A 24469-nucleotide genomic window follows, 5' to 3' on the forward strand; every position below is an offset into this window, starting at 1 on the left:
TAATAATGGTTCTGTCTGAAGGAAATTTGCATATAAAGTAAATTTGATGTGCAGAATCCTTTAAACTTGTATTCATTGTTACGGCTTGCCCTGCAAGGAAGCGTGCATGTGAGTGTTTCAGGCAATTAATGATCATTTTGTCTCAAGCTCCTGTAGAAAAAATATGCTCTTCAGAGGGCTTTGAAAAATATAATTAATCAGCACTGCTTCCCCTACAAGGAAGAATGGTTTTGAGATCAGGGCTTTAGAGGGGGACTTGGTGGATCTGGTTTGTGTTTCCCAGCTCTGTCACAAACAGCATACATCTTCAGGTTGAATTTCATAACAATTTATCTAGCAGCTCAGTAGAAGCAGAAATAACCACATTTTCAAATGCAATAATTTTGTTAGGTACTAGCCCTCTGTAAACTCCTTTGCAGCAATGGGATTCTTGAAAAGACTAAACGTGTCTATCTGTACCAAGTTCCTACCTTTAAAATAGGAATAGTCTCTTTCTTTGACCATTTAACTTTCATTTTCCCTTTCCTCTCTGTGTCGATTATAAGCATTTTGGAGCAGGGACACCCTTAAACCACATTTGTGTGGTTTCAGGGAGGACCTCAGCCTTGTTTTTGCCTTTGGGTATAATTGTGATATGAATCCTAATTTGAAGTCGTTTAGCCTAGAAAGAAAAATCTAGGAAGAGAGTAGGTTTGTAGTTTTCAGATACATAAAAGGCTGTGGCAGAGATGGGGAAGACTGCCTTAACTGCCTTGCTGGGGAGGGTAAGAACATAAATAGTAGCAAAGGAAATTTGAGTTCTATATTAAGAAAAATATTGGAGTGGTGAAAAGAGGGAAGTTCTGGAAGAGCCTAAATGGTAATCGGGGGGTCTACATCTTTGGGGCTCTTTAAAAGCCAGCTAGATTGGGTCCTGCTACGGGACCAGAAGGGTAGACTAGATGAACCTGCAGAGTCTTTTTCAACCCTATTACTCTGTGACCTCACTTTATTTTACAGTTCCCTCAGGTTGATCTAGTGACTTGCCTAAAACCACGTAGTGTGTTGTACATAGGGCCAGGATTTGCTATGCTTCTCCTTTGACTGTTTGCCAGTAGATCTCTCCTTGGGCTTCTCTTCAGCAGTGCCAGAAGCTAACACTGCTCTTTCACTTTGGGATATTTTTTCTTGAAGCACAAAACTATGCCTTGAAATACGAGTTTTCCAACCATGCAGGTTGTCGTTTGTTTTCACACAGAACTTGAAGCAGGACAGGAGAAGGTGTTTGGGTTTGGTGATGCTACCCGCATGTGATTTTTGGCTGTGTACGCAGAGCATGGAGTGGAAAGCCTTACTTTCCAGCTGGCTTCACTCTACAGCACAGAACTCCCAGCCAGATTTCTCAGGACAATTTAAATCAGCACAGACTGGCTTACTCTCTCTTGTGCAAATGGGAATGTATGAGCATGTGCACTGGGGGTGTTACCAAAACTTCTTGAGTTAGGTGTTAATGAAGGGTGATGAAAGGGCACTGCTTGGAGCACAGGGGCTGCACCTGTGCCGGGAAATAAAACATGCCAAAACCTCTCTGGTCTTGGGGGTGAGTGGCACAGCAGGACTTGCATTTAGCCAGATGTTTTTCCTTCAAAACAGGGCAGTCACACGTATACAACTGCCTGAGGGCAATGATCCAGGCTATGGCCAGCCATGACTGGGGAAAGCGCTAGTTGACATGGGTCAAGTTTCTGTCAAGGACTATGTGAACATTTAAAGAGTACACATGATCATTTGCTAGTGCTTGGACCAATGCCCTGGGCCTCCTAAGCTTGCAAGGAGAAGCATAGCTCGTGGACCTGCACCAGCAGTGCCAGCAGACCAGGGAGCTCAGTGCTGGGAGGATCATGCAGCTGAGCTTGGTAGGATGCTCTGGAGTTCCATCCTGGGGGGATGACACATCACCCAGGTGAAGTCTGCACTGATGCAGCAATTAGTGACTCACACTAGAAATCTGCTGTTCAGACCTTCTAAACTCATGACGAAAGCTCCCTCCAGTGCTCTTGGGGCTTTTACCAGATATCCAGCCACTCAGTCTGGAGCACCCAGGCAGTCTGGCAGCCAGCTCTAACCCTGTCTCCCCTTGTGTTATGTTTGCTCTGAGAGCTGGCAGTGCTTGTGGTGTGAGCCCAATGCACCCCTAAGGCTGGGTGGCTGGGCTGCGCATGTCCAGGTACTTAACGTACTGTGCTGCTTGGGAAATATTTTCGTTGGGTTCATGCTTGAGGAGAAACAGATGGTAATTGTCAGCAATGGACCAAGGCTGTTTGAAGACTTTAAAACAAAATGTTTTCTTCTTCACAAAGGATTGTTTTTGTTCAATTAGATTTGATGGTAATGCTTGTATGGCACTGGAATATTTGAAGCTATTATGCAAATCAAATTTACATTGTATTTTATGGTCACTGGGTTATAGCCTCTGCTATACCCTTCAGTTCTGTTGCAGGCAGACATATAGGACTGGTCTCTGAACAGTTTATTGCCTTCAGCATTTGGCTTACAAGTGGGGGCTGATGAGGGTGGTGGAGCTGACAGCCCTGTAGCCTGGTGTGGATGTGCTCTGGTTCTCTGCAGAGATGATGCAGGCTTGGCCGTGTAAGCTTCCTGCACATGACACTGTCTGTCATGAGTTTGTTTTGGAAGGACCATCTCTGGATATGAGAGTCATGCCATCCCAGGGTAGACGTATCATGCATTATGTCTTTGGCATGTAAACTGTGACAGCCAACAAGTCTTCCCATTAGCATTGTTTGTAATTGTGACTCTTCCTGCTGACTACTGGAAAAAGGGTAGCTCATTAATTTCACATAATTCATCGTTCAGACATCATCTTTTGCATTTTCTACATAATTTTTGACTGACCTCTGTGCAGTGCTTGAATCCAAATCTATTGATGCCTGTTATATGGGCAGCTGACTGGTTGTGTCCATCCAGGGAGGAGAGCAGTTCCTGTGTCCAAATGTTCCTCCCAAGAGGCCAGGACATGGTCTGGCTCATGCTGGCCTGGCAGTCAGAAACCTCAGCTAACTCTGTTCAAATTCCACAGCAGTTACTTCCACACTGTGTATACAGAAGGGCACAACTGTTATGAATTTTCTTTATCTTTGTAAAAAGCAAATTATTCTTGATCAAATAATTATGAGTGCTTTGTTTGATTAAGCCCCACATTTATTGGCAACATTGTTGCAGCTATTTGCTGCAATTAGTGTTAAAGCTGGAGCACAGAACAAAGGAGACAGAAGAAGGCTGGGTTCAGGACTAGTTGCATAGCCAGCTTTTAATCCCTATTCTGACAGTTCATCTTTCGTGGTGGCTTGTGTCCATCTGTGTGCATGTGCCAGCACTATCAGAAGCCAGTGTAAGACCTCCTATTGAGCTCTATGTCAAGGTGTCTTGGGGCAAGACTTCCATTAATAATTATTTCTAGGAGGAGTTTGTGCTCTCCAGAGTTGTAGCCGGACCTGGAGCACAGCCGTGGTAAGCTTGTCACCCAGGGAAGGGAAATATCTGTATTTAGATTGTCGGGAAGGTTTCTGCCTCAAGAGAGCTGGAGTGCTTGTAAATCTCTGGCTGTTGTGGAAGCGATGAGGTGCATTTCATCTCATCTGTGGGTGGTGGGCTTACCAGAGCTGTGTCTCTGGCTCCATATGCTCAACACTGATGTGGACTTATTTCTCTAGGACTGTTTCTTCTGTTGGTGTTCCTGATAGAGCAATCAGGGTCTTCCTTGCTGGAAAAAAACTGATAAATACCAATAGAAGAACACGAAAAAAAAATAAATGCAGAACAGGTCTGTAAGAGATGTTCTTCTTTAAACTGCTGGAGGTATTGGTCTGAGGGAGCTCCATCTGAAATGGACTTTTGTTTTTAGTCAGTCAAATTGAGAGGTAAAAGGTGTTTTAATATCAGATTATACCGTCACATATACTATACACAGTCAACAACCATGATTAGCTTTGTACAAGTGTGGATCTAAAGTCTTGCCTAGATGGCAATGGATGGGGGATGAGACTTTCCACATAGGAAGTTATCTTTTATTTCTGCAGTTGGTTCTAGCACAGCTGTTACTGGAGAAAAGCACTGGTGGGAAAAAGTCTTTGCATAGCTCATTAAATCAAATGACTGATACAGGCATGGTTTAAGAACAAGTTCCACTGCAATTTTACAGAGTGGTTGCAATGGTATTTAAGAGAAAAATCTTTGGAACCCAAGAACATGGGGGAGGTTAGCTGTGCATCTATCATCTATTTTCGCTCTCTGTCATTTGCATCATTTAGTTGAAATATGGAAAGATTAAGAGTCAAAAACTTCCTTTGACATAAAAAGGAGCCACATTTATGGCTTGAATTTGGCCCAGGAGACTATTTTATCCCACTATCTCTCCCTTAAACCCTGCTGGTCTTTTTGATGGATGAGGTGCCCAGTATGATATCCTTTTACAATCACATGAGCCTGCTGGACTCTAACACAACCTCTTTGTTCTTTGTGTTTAAAGGGAAAGGAGGAGCATTAGGGAAAGATATGGTAATATGTTTCCTTCCTATTTCTGGGCAGTAGCAGCTCTACGCTGTGCTAATAAAGTAGTTTGATAAGAGTGTTCAGCTTGGGCTGGCTGACTTCAGTCTCTTTTCATTCTCGGTGGAGTCTGAGCGCTGTTCTCCATGCAGCTCTGACAATTTGAGGGGATGTGTACTGCTCCACGAGGGCAGATGGTGCAGCACAGATGGTCCGTTGGAGGCAGGTACCTCTGTATAAATCAATTTTTTTGTTCCAGGCATGGCTGGAACACGCATGCAGGGACAGTTCAAGGGAGGCCAGGCGAATTTTTTCAGCCATCTTCTTTCCCTGTGGAGCATTTCAGCATTCAGTGTTTCTAAAGAGCTGTCCATTCGTATAACACATAGCTGATAACATCCCTGAGCTGAATGTCTGTCACGGCCCTGTGTCTGGGTACCAACCCACAGGGCTATCCCAGCTTCCTTTGCTGTGGACAGGCAGCGGATCCAGCTCTTTTCTCGGCCTGGCACATCTCCAGGTCATCGGGCCTCATGTCTGTTGTGTTGCTACAGACCTGTGCTTTCATGTCCCAGATACTTTGAGCCCTGAGGAGCAGTGCTGACCTCCCAAGCTAGGACAGCTTCTTAGTTTTCTGTGTTTGACCTCTGGACTTAACTGAGTCTGTCTGTACTGATAAACAAAATAGTGCCAGAGCCCAGAAGCTCCTGACACTGGAACTCAATGAACCGTCCTGCTAAGTTGCAGAAATGATATTTGGTGTTGCCTGGTCCTGACATGGCTTAGAAGTTAGCATGGCCACACACTACTCCCAGCAGGAATTTTGAATGGAGCCACCTGTTTTGAATGCTAAGAATGTTTAATGGTGTGAAGTTTGTCAGACTGTACCAGGTCAATGGTGTGTTTAATTTCCTTGCATCACAGCAACCACAGTTTACTTCTTCCAGGATGTGTAAGAGTGGAGGCTTATGCTCCTTGTGTCTTTGTAACGGTTCCAAAGATCAGATGATCTTTATTTTGTCTATCACAAAATCTTCATGGGTGTAAACAGAATAGCAGAAGGACCACACGCATTTCCCTTCTTGGGTTTCCTCATCACTTCAGTCACCCTTTGCGTGAAGATCAGGGTCTGCTGACGAGGCTAGGGTCATCCCTTCCATGCGTGTGTTCCTTTCCAGATCATAGACTCTCTCTTCCTCTAGGCCAGGTGCTTGTTGCCTGCAGATAGCTGTAGATATTGTATATTTAGTCTCCGACCTTTCAGAAGAAGGTAAACAAAACAAAACATCCTCAGATGACATCAGGCCCCTGCTGAGGAAGAAGAATCCTTTCTGCCTCTGAAGGTGATCAGCAGAAATACAAAATCTGAGGGTAGACATGGTCTTTGTGCACAGCAAGCAGCACCAACCACTTCATTGCCTGCTTGGCCCACAGGGAAGCAGGCAGGCTGGGTCTCAGACCCTGAGGCCAGGAAGACCCAGTCTGACCATTCACCTCACCTTTGTCCTTTCAGTCCTGTGACTGTAGATTTACAGGGTGGTACAAGCTGTGTGAGGACTGGTGCAAGACCCGGCTTTGCAAACTGCTGTGATTCCCCTTGAAAGAGTCTGGGAAGCTGTTTATGGGTGATATATCCGAGTTACTGCTCATACGTTTCATTAGATGCCGGAGTTTGAATAATGGTGTAGCCATTTCACCATTTCATTCCTTTTATCAGACGACTATATGGAGACCAGACTGATGATAGGTTTTGATTTCCAGCTTTGTGAAACTTGGCTGCAAGGCTATACTTAGGTGTCTCCAAAGCTTGTATCACTCTTGGGAAATTGGGTAGGCAGTTCTTTGCACTGACTGCTGTAGAAGCACCAAGTTGACATTTCTTCTACATACTGCATTTTTAGAGTGTGCCTCTTTTACAATGTGCCTTACTTTGAACTCTATTGGTCTTAGACTTTCCATTACCTGGGACATAATTGGAAGTGAATTATTTGCTCAAGGGTGAAGAAAATAGATTTCATTCAAGATTTTTTTTTTTTAAATACAGATTTTTAAGATAGGGTTTTTTATTTTTCACAAAGAAAAGTCTGAAGCGACTTAAAAGATGGAAAACTCTGACTAAGCAGAGTAGGGCCAGTTCTCACCCTCCGCAGTAACAATAATTTTATCCGGATAGCAGAGGTGTAAACAAGGTGGCGATGTAACAGATTTCTACATTGGACTTGATGAAGTTCCTGACGAACTGGGAGAAAGTTAGGAAGGAGGTTTACCTGAGAATAAATGAGAGATTAATCTCCTGCCTTATTCCACTGAAACAGCTAATGCTTTGATCTTTGTTCAATTATTTGTTTGTACTCCCACTGTGCCTAGGAGTCATGGGCATGAATCACAGCCCTCTCCTGCCAGGCTGAGGTCAGTTTTAATACTTTAGTATCTGATATATCTCTTATCAGCAGTCTGCATCTGGCAGTCAACAAGTTAACAACTATTTTTCTCCTCTAACTGTTATGATCCCATGCAGTTATTAGAGTTAACGTAATTAAGGTGGATTACTTCAGATTTTAAGTAATTGTCCTAGTTTGAGCTGCTATGGTTATTGGAACGGCAATTAATAACATCTTGTCACTATAACCCAAGCAGATTATGAGGTAGATTTTACCCTGTACAGTTGCATTGATAAGGATTCGTTTTCCTTTGGAGGACCAACGCTCTGATTTATGAGCTGAGCAAATTCTGCAGCATGTGTCTTTACAGAGCTGGGCAGTCTCCATTGGTATGGATTAGGGATCATCCCATCATGGGACATAAATACTTTGAAGGACTGTATTTATGAGTTTATTTGCTGTTTACAGGGTCTCGTAAACCATCCCTGTCTATACCACCTCTTGGAAATTAGTTTGTTAAAGGTTTACCTGTTCAAAAGATGTTCACAGCCTCTTTGTGTTGGATTAATCCTTTCATCTGATGATAAGATATCAGGGTTGGTGGGCTCAAGATATCCAGCAGAGGGAACAAATACTGTGGAGCATTATATTCCACTTGAAAGAAGTGGCAACTTAAATTGAGTGCATGCCAGATAAAGAATCTGCACTGGGTTCAAGTTACTAGCAGCAAAGGTATGTGTTAAAGTCTTAATTGTTTTTTTCTAAGAGTCTCAGAAAGAAGCCTAAAAATAGAGGTCCTACAGCATGAAGTGTGTTCCTTGGCTGTGAGTTATCAACCTGCATTTCCTAGGGAATGTGTAGTAAGAAACACTTTCAAACATGGCAGATTAAGTTGTGTCTCCGTTTACAATTTTTTAACTGATTGAATTCAGTTATTTTGAAAGATGAGGTAGGAGAGATGGCAGTTGATGGGCCTTGCTACCCAAATAGGCAGAAATTGGACCATGCTTGGCAAAGGCCACTAGAAAGGGAGAGTTGCTGACCTTCCCAGAGTGACCGCCCTGGGGCTTGGCTGGGGTGGCAATGTGGTGAATCAAGTATTACGAGTAGCTAGAGTGTGTCAGAGACCTGCTAGTCTGTTAGGGAGGTCTCAAGAGAGTCCCAAGTAATCCTGGAACAATTTCTGCACTAGTTGGTGGGTAGGATTTGATTCTGGATTATTTAGCTCTGTTAACTTTGGAACAAATGAGATAAGCCTTTTGCTCAGCAATGTCCTACACCAGTATATATATATAACTTGCATACTTGCAGCTCAGTCTTGCTAAGCCTTACTTGCGCTAATGCAGGTATTTAACTGAAGTGGTTAAACGGAGAGATTAGTCAGCCTATCTGTATAATTGATGGAGGGATGAATTAGCCACCTCCCAACCCAGAAAAGTGCCTTCAATTAGGTGGCGTGAATCCAGGTATCATTTGAGATAGGGATATTCATATAAATTAATCTTAACTACGTGTGAGAAGAGTGGAAAAGAGCAGACCAGTGTGCAGGAAATATTGCCCTTTCTGAACATTTCATGAAGGCTAATAGAAACAAACATTTAGCTTTAAAAACATGTTCTCTTAAAAAAGAAATATCATTACTAAGTACTGGAAAGCTGCCACACGTATCCAGCACTGCGTATTCCCACAGTTTTTTTCCTGTGCTCCCAGACTGTGTTGGTGGAAGTAGCTGCAGGGCAAGTTGCATAAGAGTGTAGGGTAGGTGCTCAGTAACATCCCTCACTGGGCTAAAACAAAACCCTGGCATTGTTTTCCATGGTGTGTATTTGCTTTTATGTGGCATCAGGAAAGTGACTATAATTTGCTGTTGCACAAAACTGGCAGTTACTCGCAGTAGCAATTGCAGTAACACTAGAGCTCGCAGTCCTTACTGCTCCCTCAGGATATGCATGGAAGCAAGATGATGCATGCTACGTATTTTTCTACCAGAAAAAAACAAAACAAAACAAACCATAAACCGTGCAAAGAACTTTTCGCAGTCTACAAGCCAGATAATTTAAGGCTGATGCTGTGTGTTAGAGGGGTTCTGCCAGTTAAATGTACTTCTCTAAAAAAACAGGGGAGGTTTAATACTCTCATAATTCAAAAACATCTATAGGATTTTTCCTCAAACTTTCCACTGTGCTCAGGAAGTCTCAGCCCCAACGGAGGATGTCTCACAGGTTACGACCATGTGAACAGAAGGATTTATGTTGAAAACAGTTTTGCCACTTTGTCCATAGATCCTTAGATTTCAAGTTTGTTAGTGTAGCCTGGCTTCTCGTATAAGCCAAGTCCCAAGCAACAGGAGACAATGATCCCTGCATCATGTTCTGGATTTTGAACTAAATTGTATTTTTTTTCACTAGATATTAATCTGCATTCATCTGTATAAAACTGAAGGGCATTTAGCACTGTAGCTACCTTATACGGTTTTGTTCACTCCTAGTCTTTATTCCAATGCTGTTGATAACCTTTCCTTGTGCAGGGTTTCCAATTTGGGCACCTTATGGGATCCTGGGAATCGCCACACTAAGTCAACCATCTGACCAGACAAAGTCACTGCCTTTAATGGCATTCCTCACATCATGTTATCAAGGCACCACTATCCTTTTAGAAAAAAATTCTAGCCTCTTTTCTAATTCTCTGCTGTTTGATTACCTAGAGGAAAAGCTGATGAACTGATAAAGAACTAGCATGCACTCTTGGATAAGTAGCACTTAGATAAAAAGAAAATATTTTTTTACAGAGCATAGTTTTGCTACTGTAATTACAAATATTTTTAATTAGCCAAAGAGAACCGACGGGAAGCATCTCCTGGCTGTGCCTGCCAGCAGACACCAAGACAAACCATGGGGGAAACATCCAGGGATATGCTGGTTTTGTTTTTCCTTTGAATTAGTTTTTTCTGGATCACTTTTCTGATGCCTTGCACGTCACCAGCGGTCTGTGGACTACAGGATGGGTGACATTGCTTCAGAGATCCCCTAAATGGAAATTCCCTAAATGTCTGTCGCTGTCAGTAGTCTCACAGGAGAAATTATGTTCCTAACTCTTGGAATATAATGGTTGGATTGTATCAGGCCAGTTGTTGGCTCAGATGCTGAAGAATGAGTCTTCTTACTCTTTATTCAAATATTTAGTCAGTGTAGGTTAGCTGTGGATGTTCTCACTTACCCTGTTACCTTCCTTTTCTGCCTGGGCTCCTGCTTCCCTGACATCCATCTCCTGTCCCTGGTGGAGGTTGGTGTGGCTTCCCATCAGCTCCAGAGTGTTTCAGGGCCTCTGGCCCTTTACACCGTCCCTTTCTCCTTACTTTATTTTGGGTATCCTCACCCTGGCTATCATTTAAGTGTCTTAAAGTGATACACAGTGCTCAGCCAGCCACTGCCTTTGGGTATGTAATAATAAAGGCCTCTTTCGCTGACAGTGCTTGTATACATTTCACTGGAATTTAAGGGAGTAACTTTTGCTCCAAGTTTTACAGAATCAGTTGCTATGACTCAGCCGATTCCTGGTAACTTGCAAGACGGCAACCACTTGTGTATGTGTTGGCATCCTGAGCACAGAGACTCTCCTCCCTTGCTGGCGAGCAATTCTTCGCATGAGCAATGTCCTGGCTCCGAATCAGCCACACTTGAACACACAATGCTTACTGCTCCATCAGCATCCTCCTGGGAGCCGCATATTGTGTCACATATTTTCCTGAAAAATAGATAAGCTGCACAAAAGACTTTCTGCCAAGCTCTACAGCCTAAATAAGTCAAGGACAACAGTTCCATACTATAAAAGTAGTTTAAAATAGTGCAGGCTTGCAATGTTAAATATTTGATTAAAATGACTGAACGTGATGAGAAAAAATAGGAATTCTGTCAAAATCTGAAATTTAGCATTATTCTGCTTTGATGCAAAGTGGAGTGAATATACTTAGAGCATTGCCTAAAATTACAGTCTGTAATAAAACTCTCCTCTGAAGAGACAAACTCAATAATCTCTATAATGCCTAAGAAATCCATACATGAATGGGCTGGTTCGCAAACTACTGATGCAGGTACGTGACAGATGCAATTCAAATAGTAGGAATAGGGAAGACTGGAAGAATGAGTCTGGCTTCCTTATTAATTTTATCCTCCTTTTTGTGCCATCCTATGTATTGTGTCTTCCTTTTCACTGCTAAAGGGCCCAGGCCCCCAGCTAAGACATCTTTGTGTGCTACAAAAATAGGAAATCCAAAATTGACTCTCAGGCTGTCCTGCTGCAGCCTTCCTAGTCTGGGAGACTGGCAGCTTCTCCCAGGTACTGTCATTCCTTGCTTAGCAACCATGCCTGCTGCCAGTTCTGGAATTGAGGCTATGTAATTGAAAGGTCAGATTCTGACCATGCTCAGCATGTAAATAAAGAGAAATTTGCTTAATTCATCTGAGTTGAACTCACTGCATCTGTGAGTGCCAAGTCAGACTTCTGTTCCTGCAGCCACCTTGCTGACAGTAGTTACCCATGCTTCTAGCAGTAGCACCTGGAGGTGACATTAATGGTTTGATCTAGACCCATCTCTGCTCCCCAGAATACACCAGTGCTGCTCAGGTGGATACAGTTATTGTCATAGGCTCTGGGCCTGGTGGAGATTAGATGCAGCTGGACTGTTAGAGAGGTCCTACAGCTATGGCTGGCAGAAGGTCCCACGGTGGGGTGTAGCTGAGCATGCTGGAATTTGGACAAGCCTCAGCTCGAGTCTCATCCTCCTAAAGATACATTATCTTGTGAAAATGCAGAAGTCTTCTGACTTTGGGAGCAGGCAGAAATCTACCAGATGAAAGTAACTCTCCATATCTGCAGGTATCTCTTACAAGGCTTTCTTCCTTTTGATCCATTTTTCTTTCCAAATAGAACATGTAGGGAGCAGACTGGTGCATGTGATGCTTTCCACTGTGCCCTTTGGAGACCAGAAGCCACATCAAGCAGGAGATTTATGAGTTGCTGGCAATAGATGTTTCATATTCTGTTATTACATTTAAGATGATGAAAGAAAAACAACTGACTTTCATGGCTATGGAAGCAGGAGGAAAACTGCCTGTGGATAGATCAAGCACATGCATCATTGGATAGAAATTAAGGTGTTTGTAGCTTCAAATCCTGATTTGAAAAGTTCAAGATAGAAGAAAAATATCTGAGTAAAAGATGTGAAGCAGTTTGTAAGATTTTAACCCAGATACACTCAGGAGAATAAATCCAAAGGTAACATTTTGATTCATTAACTATCCCTAATTAGACTCCTAGATTAAAATAGACAGAATCTCCCCTGAAGGCTTTCAAAGGCACCCACCTTTCACTGCTGACAATACAGGGAGCTTAGGAACATCGCTTATTTAAGGAGGACTTTTTCAATAGGTACTTACAGGGGATGCATGAGTTGAGTTCTCAAGTTAGGCAAACTGGATCTTTTAATAAGGTTATGGCACTTCTGCACAGGGAGAAGTAGGAGGAAACAGGGGAAGGTGTTTTGCAGCCCTATGCAAGAGGGGGAGAGGCTGGGAGGGAGCAGTGCTTGTGTCCGTCTCCGCCCCGTGGAGTCTCAGTTGGAGGTGCACCGTTTCCTAAATCTCCATCTCCTAAAGTCTCTCACATCACAGAGCCGTATACCTGAGAGAGATTTCTCTGGGAAGAACGGTGAGACTGAGCTAATTTGTGTTGCATGGGCCTTGTTTCTGTACTGGAATTGCTTCCACTTCTGAAGTCACTTCTCTGATTGCAGCTGCATGAGGAAAGGATGAGCGTCTCCTTTTCTGTAGAGGGCAGACAAGATAAAAGGTTGTCTGTGTTACATTTATATTCTTATTGCACAACCTTTCCGTAGTTAGCTGCTGTCAGAAGGTGCAGTAAAGGGCGAAGCATCTGGACTGCCTCAGAAGTAGTCTTGGCAGAGTGCTCTGTAAGTTTATGAGTTGTGTCAGGCATCCCAGCTTGTACTGCTTCCCACCAGCCCGAAAATCACCAGCAGAAGAGATGGATTTCTGCTCTGGGCAGTGTCTGAAGGGAGGGGAAGCAGAGGAGGGCCCAAGTGCAGTCTGTGGGCTTGGGGAGATGTAGGTGGCTTTGGTTATGACAGGGCTATTTTCCCAGACAGTCTCGCTTGATTTCCGTGTGGTGCTTGGAAGTGGACTTACTGTAATTGGCATGAGTCACTTCCTTGTTATTGGTGGTTTGGAACCACTGCACACGGAAAACACGCCTGCAGCAGGCTGAGTAACTCCTTCTTTATCCTGGGTTTTGCATTCGCTTTCAGGATTGTAAACTGTGTTGATGCTGGGTGAAAAAAATCACTTTTTAAAATGACTGAAGGAGATGGAAAGATGAGGTCTTGACCACTTGAGTTCATTAAGCTTTTGCTCTGTGTTTGTGTTTTTTACTTGTTTTTTTTTTGTTGGATTTTTTTGGGTTTTTTTTGTGTGAGAGTGAAGATTTCATATGGCAGCCTGTTGATCGAATCCCATCTTTCAGACTTACATTCAGTTGCAGAAAGTCCCTTCATGTCTCCTGCTCTCTGCTGGGACTCTTGACACATTCTGTGTAAACTCTACTGTATTTTTACTCTAAATATTATATAGGATGCCCAGAGGTATGGTATGGCTTTGCAGCCACGGCACAGAGTTGGTGTCCAGTGCACTGAGCCTTTCACATGCTCACAGAGACATTTGAGAGCTGTAGGATCTGATTGTCTCCTATCAAGTGATTATACCTCTATCTGACTGAAAAGCAGTGGCTCCCCTGCCAGATGAAGGGGCAGGAATTGAAGGTAGGCTTTAGATGTCTGACATGACACATGTGATCATAAGAAGAGGCAAAACCTCTTGCCATGTAATGCAAATGGTGTTTTAGTTACTTGAAAAGGACACATCCAGCACTGAGAGAGACAGGGGCACAGGCAGCTGGAAAGGGTTTCAACTTCCTCCTTGGCCGTGTCTGAGACCCTTGGGAGAAAGCCAAGGGGGTAGGTTGTGCCTCAGTTTACTTTTGCTAATCAAATTAGCATCTTCCACCCTCATGTTTCTAGCTACACTGTGGTGTTACTTTCGTCACTAGGTGCAGAGTCTTCTTATGTATGGGGTTTTTCCTTCTTGCTCTGTGATTATATCATGATATTTTGTGGTCTGACACAGCCAACATCCATTATTTTAATAGACATTGTTGACTGCTTAGTGAATTTAGGTTCTACAGCACATAAAACACTTAATTCTGCAGTCTGAGAGCACCATATACCTTACATATGTGCTAAGGAATTGCTTTCTTGTAATAGTTCAGAGATATGAACGATCCCGTTCCTGGCTGGATGCTATGCATTTTCAAGTCTCAAACAAAAATCCTTCAGAGCTGCTACCTCTAAAAACCTGCAGTAGTTTATGTTGGGTGTTTACTCACAGTAGGATTTTTTTAAATGATTTTAAAAATATGTTGAGCATCAACAGTTCCTGGCCCCAGCCTGCCCAGATAAAAGGCTTGGTTGTAATTTTCATTGGTGAGGGAGTCATGTTTTGTTCAAATTGCACTCTGCTTCAAGCATTCACAGGAGGATTTACTCAGGATCCTGCAGATCTGCTTTAATCATACTGCGCTTTCAGAGTAAACCTTATGGGCTGGAAATGCACAAGTGAATGTATAGCAGAGGACTGGAGAACGACAAACCGCCTGTTAGTATGTTTTTAAGACTTGGCTTTCATTGATCTCCCCTCCAGTTGACTGATCTGTATATGCAGTGAAGATGGAGGTCAGGGGATAATTGCTTGCTGGGAGTGGAAGTCTTTAAGCATGTTTAGGACTGAGCAAGCACCAGGAAACACCAAATGATTGAATGAGCAAAGAGACGGGATGGTTTGAGTGCAAGCCTGAAATATAGGGAGCCTTAGTTTGTTTCCTTCCTTTGGCCCAGACTCCTTCTGTGAGATTGGACAAATAATTTTGATATTTAAACACTTTCAAAACTCTGTCACTGAGCCAATTCCCCATCTGTAAAATTTGGGGGGCTATAGCAATCAAATGTTTTGATTAGGGGAATAATATATGTGCTTAAATTGAAAGACTTCACAGCATATTGGAAAAGAATTCCTCAGAAAGAGCAATGTTCTGCAAAATAATCTCTTACGGAAATTAGCCAAACCCCCATGACTGGACTGTTTAAAACTAAATAGATCAAAATAGTAGAAAACACAGCAAATTATCTTGATGAACAGAGGCGAGGTATCGGCTGGCCTTTTTCCGTCTCTTAGCACTGTAATTCAGAATTTTGCTGCTTGTAGGCACAGTAACTTTTTCTTTTCATCAGCCCTCAGTTTTCTGTCCACACAAGAGAGTGCTTGTGTGAAAATCCCAGCAGGAGGAGTCTCCACCAAGTACAAATAAGGATACTGTCAGCAGCACCAGCATGTGCCTTTTCACACTGTTCTGTTGGTTGCTTGTACCCGACTCTGATGGTTCTGCTCTGCCAGTGAGAGCACACTCCAGCTTTAATTTTCCTTTGCCCCTGTTCCTACAGGGGGGGAAGCTGCCAGGCAGTGGTGGTGATGTTCTGTTGTGGGATTTATACCATTAATTCATTGCAAATGGGTAATGCAGGTCTTGGGTTGGGAATTGGCATAAATTATTACTAGCATGATGTTGATTCAGACAGATGAGCGGTGGGAGCTGGTAGCTGGGACTGCTTTTAAAACAGATGCAGAGAGATTATATAAAGACTTGAAAGCCTATAATGGCAGAGGAATGAACCTGCTGATCCAAAAGCTCCCTTGCAGGTTTATAACCTGGAACTGCCTTCTGCAGGTGCCTTCATGGAGTGTCCCAGCAATGGTGACGCTTGAGTCCTGGCTCATGTGGAGCACACGCAGATGCCCGAGTTGGACCCCGGTGCGGGTGACAGAGCATGGCTTGCCATCTGGAAAGTTACGCCTCTGCCTGTGCTGCTCAGCTGCCCAGCCCAAGTTAACGGAGAATTTTACCGTTTGGATAAATACCCACATTTCGTTGCTAATTGCTACCCCCTGAGAGACCGAAGGTCCCCAGAACAACTCATCTCCTCTCTTTAAGGTGACCCCAGCTCCTTTCTCATGTACATTTTAAGGAGCAGGGCTCCTGACTGTCAGGTGTGTTAATGCTTTGATTGAAGGCCTTGTTTCTTCCCCTCTTGTCTGCATATATCACTTGTTCTGCTGACTGAGTTGCTTTAACTTCTCTGCTTGACTGAACGGAGCAGGCCAAGTGCCAACCCTTTCCTGCCAGGATTTCTGCGCTTCATGCTGAGATAAGGCTAAAATCCCAGGTACTTTTATTTTCTGGTGGTTTTAATCATGAATAACTTTTATTGACACCTTGCTTTAGTTCATGCCATGCTTTGTATCAGATGCACTCCTCTCTGGAGAATTTAAGGAGGGTATTTCAAAGGAACCAGATGTTTAATCTTTCTTGTGGAGTTGGCTGCCACACAGAAGCTAACTGGAAATTGTGAAGTGTTTTGCACTTGAGAAAGCCTTTCCATTTTAATGTCTTTCTAAATCAAGTTATCTAGGATGTGTATTGGTTTAGCATCTTATAAACTAGAAAAAGAACAGACTTGCTGTGTGCTGTCACTCTATTTACTCTTTGCCATGATAGACCTTTCCTGGCAAAGTCTCCTCGAGATCTTTATGCAGTCCACAGAGAAAAATGGTCCCTTGAAACAGAAAAGTCCTAGGTTCATGTGCTGTAGACATCCTGTGTGCACTAAGTTTCTTCCAGAGTTTTAAAGGAGTTTGGTTGCTGAAGTGAAGATAGGCACCTCTTGGGATTTTTGAAAGTACCAAAGTGCATGCTAATCATGGAGGTTAAGCACATTCTTGCTTTTGGGAATCTCTCTTCACAGCCATCTGCATTTTTAGGCACCAAATGCCTGCTTGATGGTCATCTTACTTTCTCAGCCGTCCCAAAGGGATAACTGAACAACCCTGCCCCATTAAGGTGCTGTGACAATAAATAGTCTCTATGAATGCTTCCCTCTGAGTACTTCTCCATCTCTACTCTTCCTTGGGATGCTGTTGACCAGTTGCTGACTGATTTAGCAATGTTTTGCTTTACCCTGACTCCTCTCCTGGTCTTGTAGGTAGCATTTGTAGCGGTGGTAGCACAGATGCCAAGGTGGAAAAGCCATAGCTGAATTCCTGGGTGTGCTTAGGAAAAGATGGTGGTTCTTTCCCCTACTTGGCTCAAATGTTTAAATGTCTGGTGGTGTCACCTTTTCAAAGAAAGGTGCAGGTCCACTCAGCCTGTGTTGTGGCCCAGAGGTAGCCATGAATACTGGGAGGTGAAAGGAGACGTCTAGGAAGAAGAGTCAGTCTGAAACATGAAAGACTAGTCAAAATCTGCTAAAAGATTGTGTTCCTTTTGCTTCATTTTCTTCGTTGGATGTGTATCAACAGGTTATTGGGATGCAGTTTGGATGAAAAGCATGTAAGAGAAAACTGACTTGTGTCTTCTAAATGCCTTTCAGGTCCGCAGCCCAAGATATAGCAAAAAGCGTCTTTATTTTTGGAAGGTGCTGAGCCTTATGCCCTCTGAATATCAGGTCCCTTTGGGTGCCTCAAATTAAGCACCCAGAATTGCAATTCTCCCTGACTGTGTGGTTTGCAGGATAATCTGTTCTACCCACCTCCTCCCCAGACTTTCTGGTATTTCCCTGGCACAGGTATCTCCCCTGCTTCTGTCTAGTTCCTAACAGGGGATGTGTTTCTTTTGCTGCCTTCCCATCAGAGGACAGTTGCCAATGCGGGTTTCAGTAGAAACTGCTGTGCCAGCTCTTTGATATTCACAAGCTGTGGGGTTTTATGTCTGTTTCCTGACCTAGCATGACTCTACTAATAATGCAAGAACTTCAGTGCTGATATCTTGGCAGCCTAATATAGGAGGTCAGTCAGTAAATATAGTTACAATTTTCTTTGCCTCAGCAAAGACAGTAAGTTGAACACAATGTAAACAAGGTGGTTGGATCACTTCCCCCACTAGTAATATTTGTAGCTGTGCAGGCAAATTTAATGGGCGTGATTAAATCTCGTGCTCCAGCTTGGCAGCTGATTAGCTGCAGGGGGCAGGCAGGAATTTCCTTTCTGTTCCAGGGTTGCACTCTTTCCAAGTCCTCCTTCATGCTTGTGCCAAGGATCTCAAAGTGCTTTGCATTTTTAATTACTCTTCTTCACACCCCTGTGAAGAGTGGAGATGAGAGATAACGCAATCAGCAACAGAGCAGTGGGGAAACTGAGGCACTAGAAGGTGTCAGGCTGCTTGGAATGAGCAGAGGTAGTCACTGTTAGGTTTGGAGAAAGGAGAGCTGAGCATCCCAGGAATCTTCTCTTGGAGTTTCTGTGGGTCTAATGAACTTGTGCCTAGTTCTCAGCAGTCTGTGTTTTTAACACACTAGTCTTGGTTGTCTGCAGGGACAAAATGATGCCTTTATGTATATATTAGTATACAGTCACTGATGGGGAAAATGTATCTTTCTCCTCTGGAAATTTTAATTTCTTTATTTTGTCTTTCATCACTCTGTTCCTCGAATTTCTGAGCAGAATGGCCTGTACATGTGTTTCTTCTCTTTGAATGGAAAAGCACTTTGCTCTGAAATAGCCTCAGGTGTTGGCTGTGGCTGAAGCAAAGAACTGGTTCAGCTCTGTAAATGACATGCTGCTTTGCCCCTGCAGGGCAAATTAGTGAATTTACTATGTGGATTCACCTTCAGTGGGTGTACACTGAGGTAACTACACCGACTTTGATTTCTTTACCTGGATGTACAGCTGAAGAGCTGGCCTTGCAACATCAAGGAGGAGAAAATACTCTTCTTACTAAGGCATGCTTTGGTCCAAAGAGATCATAAATGTACTGACACAACTGTCACACATTAGTCTACCTCACCTGCATATTGCCGATGCTGTGGCTGACAAAACCCAGAGGGCAGCAGGGATTGGCTGAGTCTTCACCATTCTTCTCAGGATAGTGGGAATGGACAATGGGTCATTCCCAGCTTAATTAAAGCCTAAAACCCAATGGGGAATGGTGTATTTTAGATCTCACTGGGTGGGGAGGGTTTCTTACAGGTAGTGTTTTTTACTTCTGTGGTGGTTGATTTAAACTTTATGATTTCACATGACCAGCATCCTCCAGGGGCTGGTTTTGTGAATCCAGAGTGGACAGAAACTTCTGATGTGCTATCTTAAACCAGAAACTCGATGGCTGGAGAGAGGCAGAGATTCAGGCATACTGTATAGTCCCCATTGTTATGGGGCACCCTGCCTAGCCTGCTGTCATGGTAGGAACAGAGGTGTCTAGGTGGAGTACTCTGAAGTTTAGGGCTGAGGCCACAGCCTGGCTTACCAGGCAATTCAGTTTCTAAGATGGGTGTCTAAATGTGATGTCTGAATCTGATCCTTAGTCTAGTCTCAAAGCTTAATTGTAAATAAACAACATCTTAATCACTTTATAGTTTCCAGCATTCTTTTCTTGAATGTCTCTGTGCTGGCATTTGGAGAGCGTTCATCATAGTGGTAAATGAGTGTCTGTTCGGTCTGCACATGGTATAATTAAGTATCAGCTGAGCCCATAGTATAATGTGATAATTCTCGTTCTGACCAGCTGAAATAACTCATTCTAATAACTCTGCTCTTACTCCTGTCTTTCAGTTCCCAAGAAGCTTCTGCATGAAACCCAGCCAAGACCAACCAATTACCAAGGATTTCAGAAGCCACATTTTCCACTGAGGCCAAGAGTGTTTGATCCCAATGTTGCAGGGGACGGCGTGTTCCTTTCTGATGTGTCTCCTTCCAAAATAGGGCGAGCTCTCCCAGGTAGCTATGACTGTGGTGATGTTGGCCCAAACCTAGCTGTGTTGTGGTGACTGTTCCCTTCTGTCTCCCCTTAGCTGAGTTTCTATGTTGATCCCAAACCCGTCCATGTCACAGTCAGAAAGAGAAGCTTCAAGGCATGAACAGTGACGGACTAAAGTGAACTGTGAAACTCACACTGGGTTTCTTGAAATAGCAGTCATGGGCATGAATGTCAAAACTCATCACAGAAATACTTTGCAGACCTGTCTAAACCATGGCAAAGGAAAAAAAACAGGGCAAAGACAGTGGATCTGCCTCACAGGGGACAGAGAAGTTTTCAGTTGAGCTTTGAAATATGACGCTATTTTCATAAAATGCAAATTCAAGAGATATGAATGAAGCAAATTCTTAGCTATCTATAGGGATAGGTGAGTAGGAGGAAGGGATGATGTATGAATAAAAGAAAAGCACTAGTGAGCACGTATTGGGTTAGTCAGTGGTTTCTCAACACGCAGGAGGTGGTATATGACATTACTTCTGAAATTCCCAGGCTGTGCTTCCAGAGATTCAGCTCTAGGATGGATATGGGCAGAGCTAACTTCTCTCTGTCTACGCTTCTAGCAAAGTTAATCCACAGCTTGGATAGTCAATCCACAGATAATTAAGAGTTGGCAACAGCAGATTTGTCAATTTGGAGACCTTACTGAAAAATTGTCAAGGAAAAGAATTTAGGGTTAGCCCCAAATAGATTTTGTGATCCTGGTGTTTCTTTTAAGCAAGAAAAAAAATAATCCTGAACTCATTTTCATTCATCTAAACATTTCACTTCTACAAATGACACCTTTTGTTTAGTTTTCACTTTGTTTATTCATTCATTTTTAAAATACGCACCAGTTTTCAAACAAAGATGTCATTTTGAAATTTAAAGCTAAAAGAATGTTTCAAAAATAGCAAAAGGAAATATTTGGACATTTCTGTAATCTCCCTTCCTGTTTTATTTCTTTTATTAAAACTATTTGCTAAAGTCAGCCTGGTATCATGAATAACCTCTCCTATGCTTATACTGTGGTGTTGGACAAATTTACTACTAACTGAAATAATTTGGCTCGGCTTTGGTGTAAAGTCACAGGGAAACAGTTCGAGTGACTGGGAACAGCTAAGAAAGGGTGGTGAAGAGAAAACCAGTAGTAGGTGAGCTGATTAGGCATAGTCAAGGTCTTCAAAGCTAGCAAGGAGGAAAGGGGATGTCTTTTAGTACGAACCTGGAATGAATGGTAGACCCAGGAACCACATAGCATAGCAACACATGTCCCTTGTGAAATTGTGTGTGTTTGTTTTTTCCCTCCTGCATAACTGCAGTCATTTTCTGTCTTCCCTGTCTGTGCTTGTAGAATCCTGCAGATGACAAAACCAGTTCTGTGGTTTTGTGGTGCTCTTTGCCGGAGTACGGGGTATGCAGAAGAGTATTTGTTTAAAAACTTGTTTGATTGCATCTGTTCTTTGGACAAGTCAGAAGTAAAAAAAATAATAAAAAAAAGATTCTTCTTACGTCTTACATGAGAGGAGTTATGCCTTACTGTGTCTCCTAAATATACCATTGCTGCACAGCATGGTTTACAAGGGATGCCCGGTACCCAACAGAAGTGGTGTCCATCTGAGCCTTCCTGGCTCATCTAACACATGCACATGGAAGCCTGCACTGCAAGTGTAATTTAAACCTTAGTCCTTGTGAGGAGCCATGGATGTATTGAGTGAGGCGCAGGTGGGTTGTCACTAACCCAGAAGTGGACATGTGAGAGAGCATGGCGCAGAGGCCCCAGGTTCATATCCCACCAGCTCTGTGCAGCCACAGTCCAACCACGTTAACTGGACTTTAATGCAGAGTTGTAGAAAGCTCTCAAAGACCTAGCAGGAACCTGGAACCACCTGACTCAGCAGTCCTCTTCATTATGAGATACGTGGTTATGAAATATAGATGAGATTATATCCTGGTGGTGCCCTTTCTTTTAGTTGATTGTAAAAGAGATTTTACATTAACCAGTTCAGAGCCAAGCTCAACATATAGATATCTCTGGCAGGATTCAGATACCCCCATATAAATGTATCATTTGAGATGATCTGGGGTGTTCACCTGGCTTCTAGATGCTGCCCTAGAAGGGTGAGAGTTTCCCCTACATCCCTTCTCATACCTCCCTTCTCTGCGTCGATGTCCTGCTGACCCTGGGGTGTCTTAGGTGTCTGTGTATGAGCTTTAAGTGTCTGCTACAGGGAGAGCTGAATGACTCTCTAGGATCTGTCAGCTAATGACAGGATTCAGTTGCCTCAGTTTAGATGCATAATGCCACTTGAGGTGCTCTGAAGTATCCAGGACATCTTCAGGAGGGCAGTGGTTCAGTTTTTAGAAATGAAAAATTTACACTGCTTCCATGGATTTCGTTGTAGTAACAGCAGTAGAGAAGAATCCAACCACTTGTACAGACATAGATTTACCAGACAGGGAGAATAAAGGATATATTAGAGGGCATGTTGGTGCCTTCATCTGAATTAAAAGATTTTCCCAAACTTTGCTATTGTTTTACTGCTGAATGTGCCCTTGATCCTTGTGCCCCAGTGCCTCTGTTTGTACAACTGATCTTCAGTGATCTCTCGTCTCCTGAAGAAAGAGGTTCTTGGGATATTTTTCCCTTTTGGATCTGCCACCCAGACACGCACGTTTAAAAACTTTGCTTCGGGGCCAGTCATTTGCACCTCAGTAGCTTGTAACATGTGGCTTTCCCAAGGCCAGGCAGCGATTCAGTGGCAGAGATACAACCGTGCCTGCGTTCCTTGGGGCTGATTGCTTACAGCAACACGTGGACACCCATCCCCTCTGCTTCTCCTCCGAGGCAGATTAGGAGCTGGCATCACTGCACGCACGTTCATGCACTCGGTCCCTCTCCATCCAGTATTACCTGTTCTCTTTGACACCCCTCGGTTTCTGTTACTGCTTCCCTGGGCTGAACCGCTTCCTGGCACGCACAGCGGGAAGCTGGGTGCGACATCTCATGCTGCCGGGTTTGCAGGGAAGGGAGACAGATCAGGCAGCCGGTGGACACAGACCAGCTCACTTTGTAGCTGCTGTCAGAGCACCTTTGCTTGCGTGGCACTGATGGCATTATCGGAGATGGACCTGACAGGGTCCTGAATTTAATACCTGCAGATAAGTGGAAGCCAGGTGGAAGTCTGTGATTTTACAGTGCAATGCTTGCTTTTGGCCAGAACCAGACACCCAGGGCAGGGACCCTGAAAAACTGTAATAGCTACAGTTAAACAATCACATGGATGATGGAGCTGGATCCTGCACACTGACTTTTTAACATATTTGAAACAATTAGTGTTTTGTGACTAGTGGGGTGTCTGCCTGCAGATCAAGGTGCAGGGAGCACTCAGCAGTGAGCTGATAAGGTCTGAAAGGGTCTCTTTGAGCCTCCTGGAATTAGCTGCCTCCTTAGCTCCAGACTTCAACAAATAAAATCAAATCATTAACCCATGTTCACTCACCTCTCTGAAGGGGAAATGGTGTCTGGGTGAAACACAATACGAGCGAGCTTCTGAAGGAAGTCATAAACTCAGGTCTGCCCTTCCCCGTGAAGGCTGGAGAGAAAGCATGTCTGTTTGCCAGGTGTGGATGGATCACTACAGCGCGACACCGGCAGAGGGTTACCGGCTCTGCCTGTGTTTTCCAGTCCTTATTACAAGCTTAGCTGAACCCAGTGTTGATAAAGGCTCCTTTGATTTACATAAGAGAAAAGAAACCTGATTGTATATTTGCTGTAGCGTAGGTGGGTGTGTCTAAGTGCTGACATGAAAGAGCAGGAGACAGGGGAGAGAAGATGCTGCCTGGATGCAGACAGGGTATGTGCTCAGCTGAAGCTATCTGAGAAGATTTAGTTGCCCCCTAAAAAGGGGCAAATTCGGGTGGCTTGCTGTCGAGCGGCTCCAGATTTCTGAAGGGAGATGCTGACCTGGTGGGGATAGGGCAGGGTAGGGCTGGGGCACGTGCCTCGTTCCTCATTCCCTTTCTGTTTCAAAGCAGAGAAGAAGAAAGGGAGGTCGGCCACCTTCTACCCTCTAGACAACACCCCCTTCCTGCTTCCTGTGGATGAGACACAACCGCCGGCACGCAACAGCAGCATGGAGCCCGTGGGCGTTAGCACAGAGATGGCACTGCTCAGCAACATCCTAGCAGCATATGCCTTTATCACAGGTAGGTCTTGCGACTGCCATCTCTCTGGGCTCTCACAAACTCTTTGTAGACCCTCAACTGAGCCTACGTTTCACAGTCACCCATGGCTAAATCTGCCTCTTTGAACTGTTTATGTTTTTCATTGGTCTCTTAGCAAATTCTCCCTTGAAAGACCTGACCAGGGCAGCTCTAGCAGACAGTATATAACAGGGTTTATTGTGCTCTGCTTTCCTCTGGATTTGCTCTCATCTGAAGTTAAATACAATGTAATCTTACATGTGGTATTATTCCTAGTGCTCCATTTTCCTGAAGATCAAAGCCTGGCTCATTAGGGAGGCAAGCTTGTTGTCCTGTAATTTGGAAAATAAGCAGCACTCAGATCATTACCCTGTTTAAGAGAGTTTGGCTTATCTTCAGTAGAAGTGTGAAGATGAAGTAACTTGAGA

General features: G+C 43.7%; 1 protein-coding gene across 3 annotated transcripts in view; it reads left to right on the top strand.

Annotated features, from left to right (window-relative positions):
* Window positions 1-24469, top strand: part of EVA1A (eva-1 homolog A, regulator of programmed cell death) — a 210658-nt gene that overhangs the window by 178378 nt on the left and 7811 nt on the right. For 2 of the 3 annotated variants that reach the window (XM_086461629.1, XM_086461630.1), the window contains 2 exons: window positions 19655-19819; window positions 23871-24044. In XM_086461629.1, coding sequence (XP_086317755.1) covers window positions 19655-19819; window positions 23871-24044 — 339 coding nt within the window. The remainder of the gene's footprint in view (window positions 1-19654; window positions 19820-23870; window positions 24045-24469) is intronic. The other variant, XM_086461631.1, reaches the window with a different exon arrangement.

The sequence above is a fragment of the Leptosomus discolor genome, chromosome 2 (genome assembly GCF_034619465.1).
Source record: "Leptosomus discolor isolate bLepDis1 chromosome 2, bLepDis1.hap2, whole genome shotgun sequence".
Classification (NCBI taxonomy): Eukaryota; Metazoa; Chordata; class Aves; order Leptosomiformes; family Leptosomidae; genus Leptosomus; species Leptosomus discolor.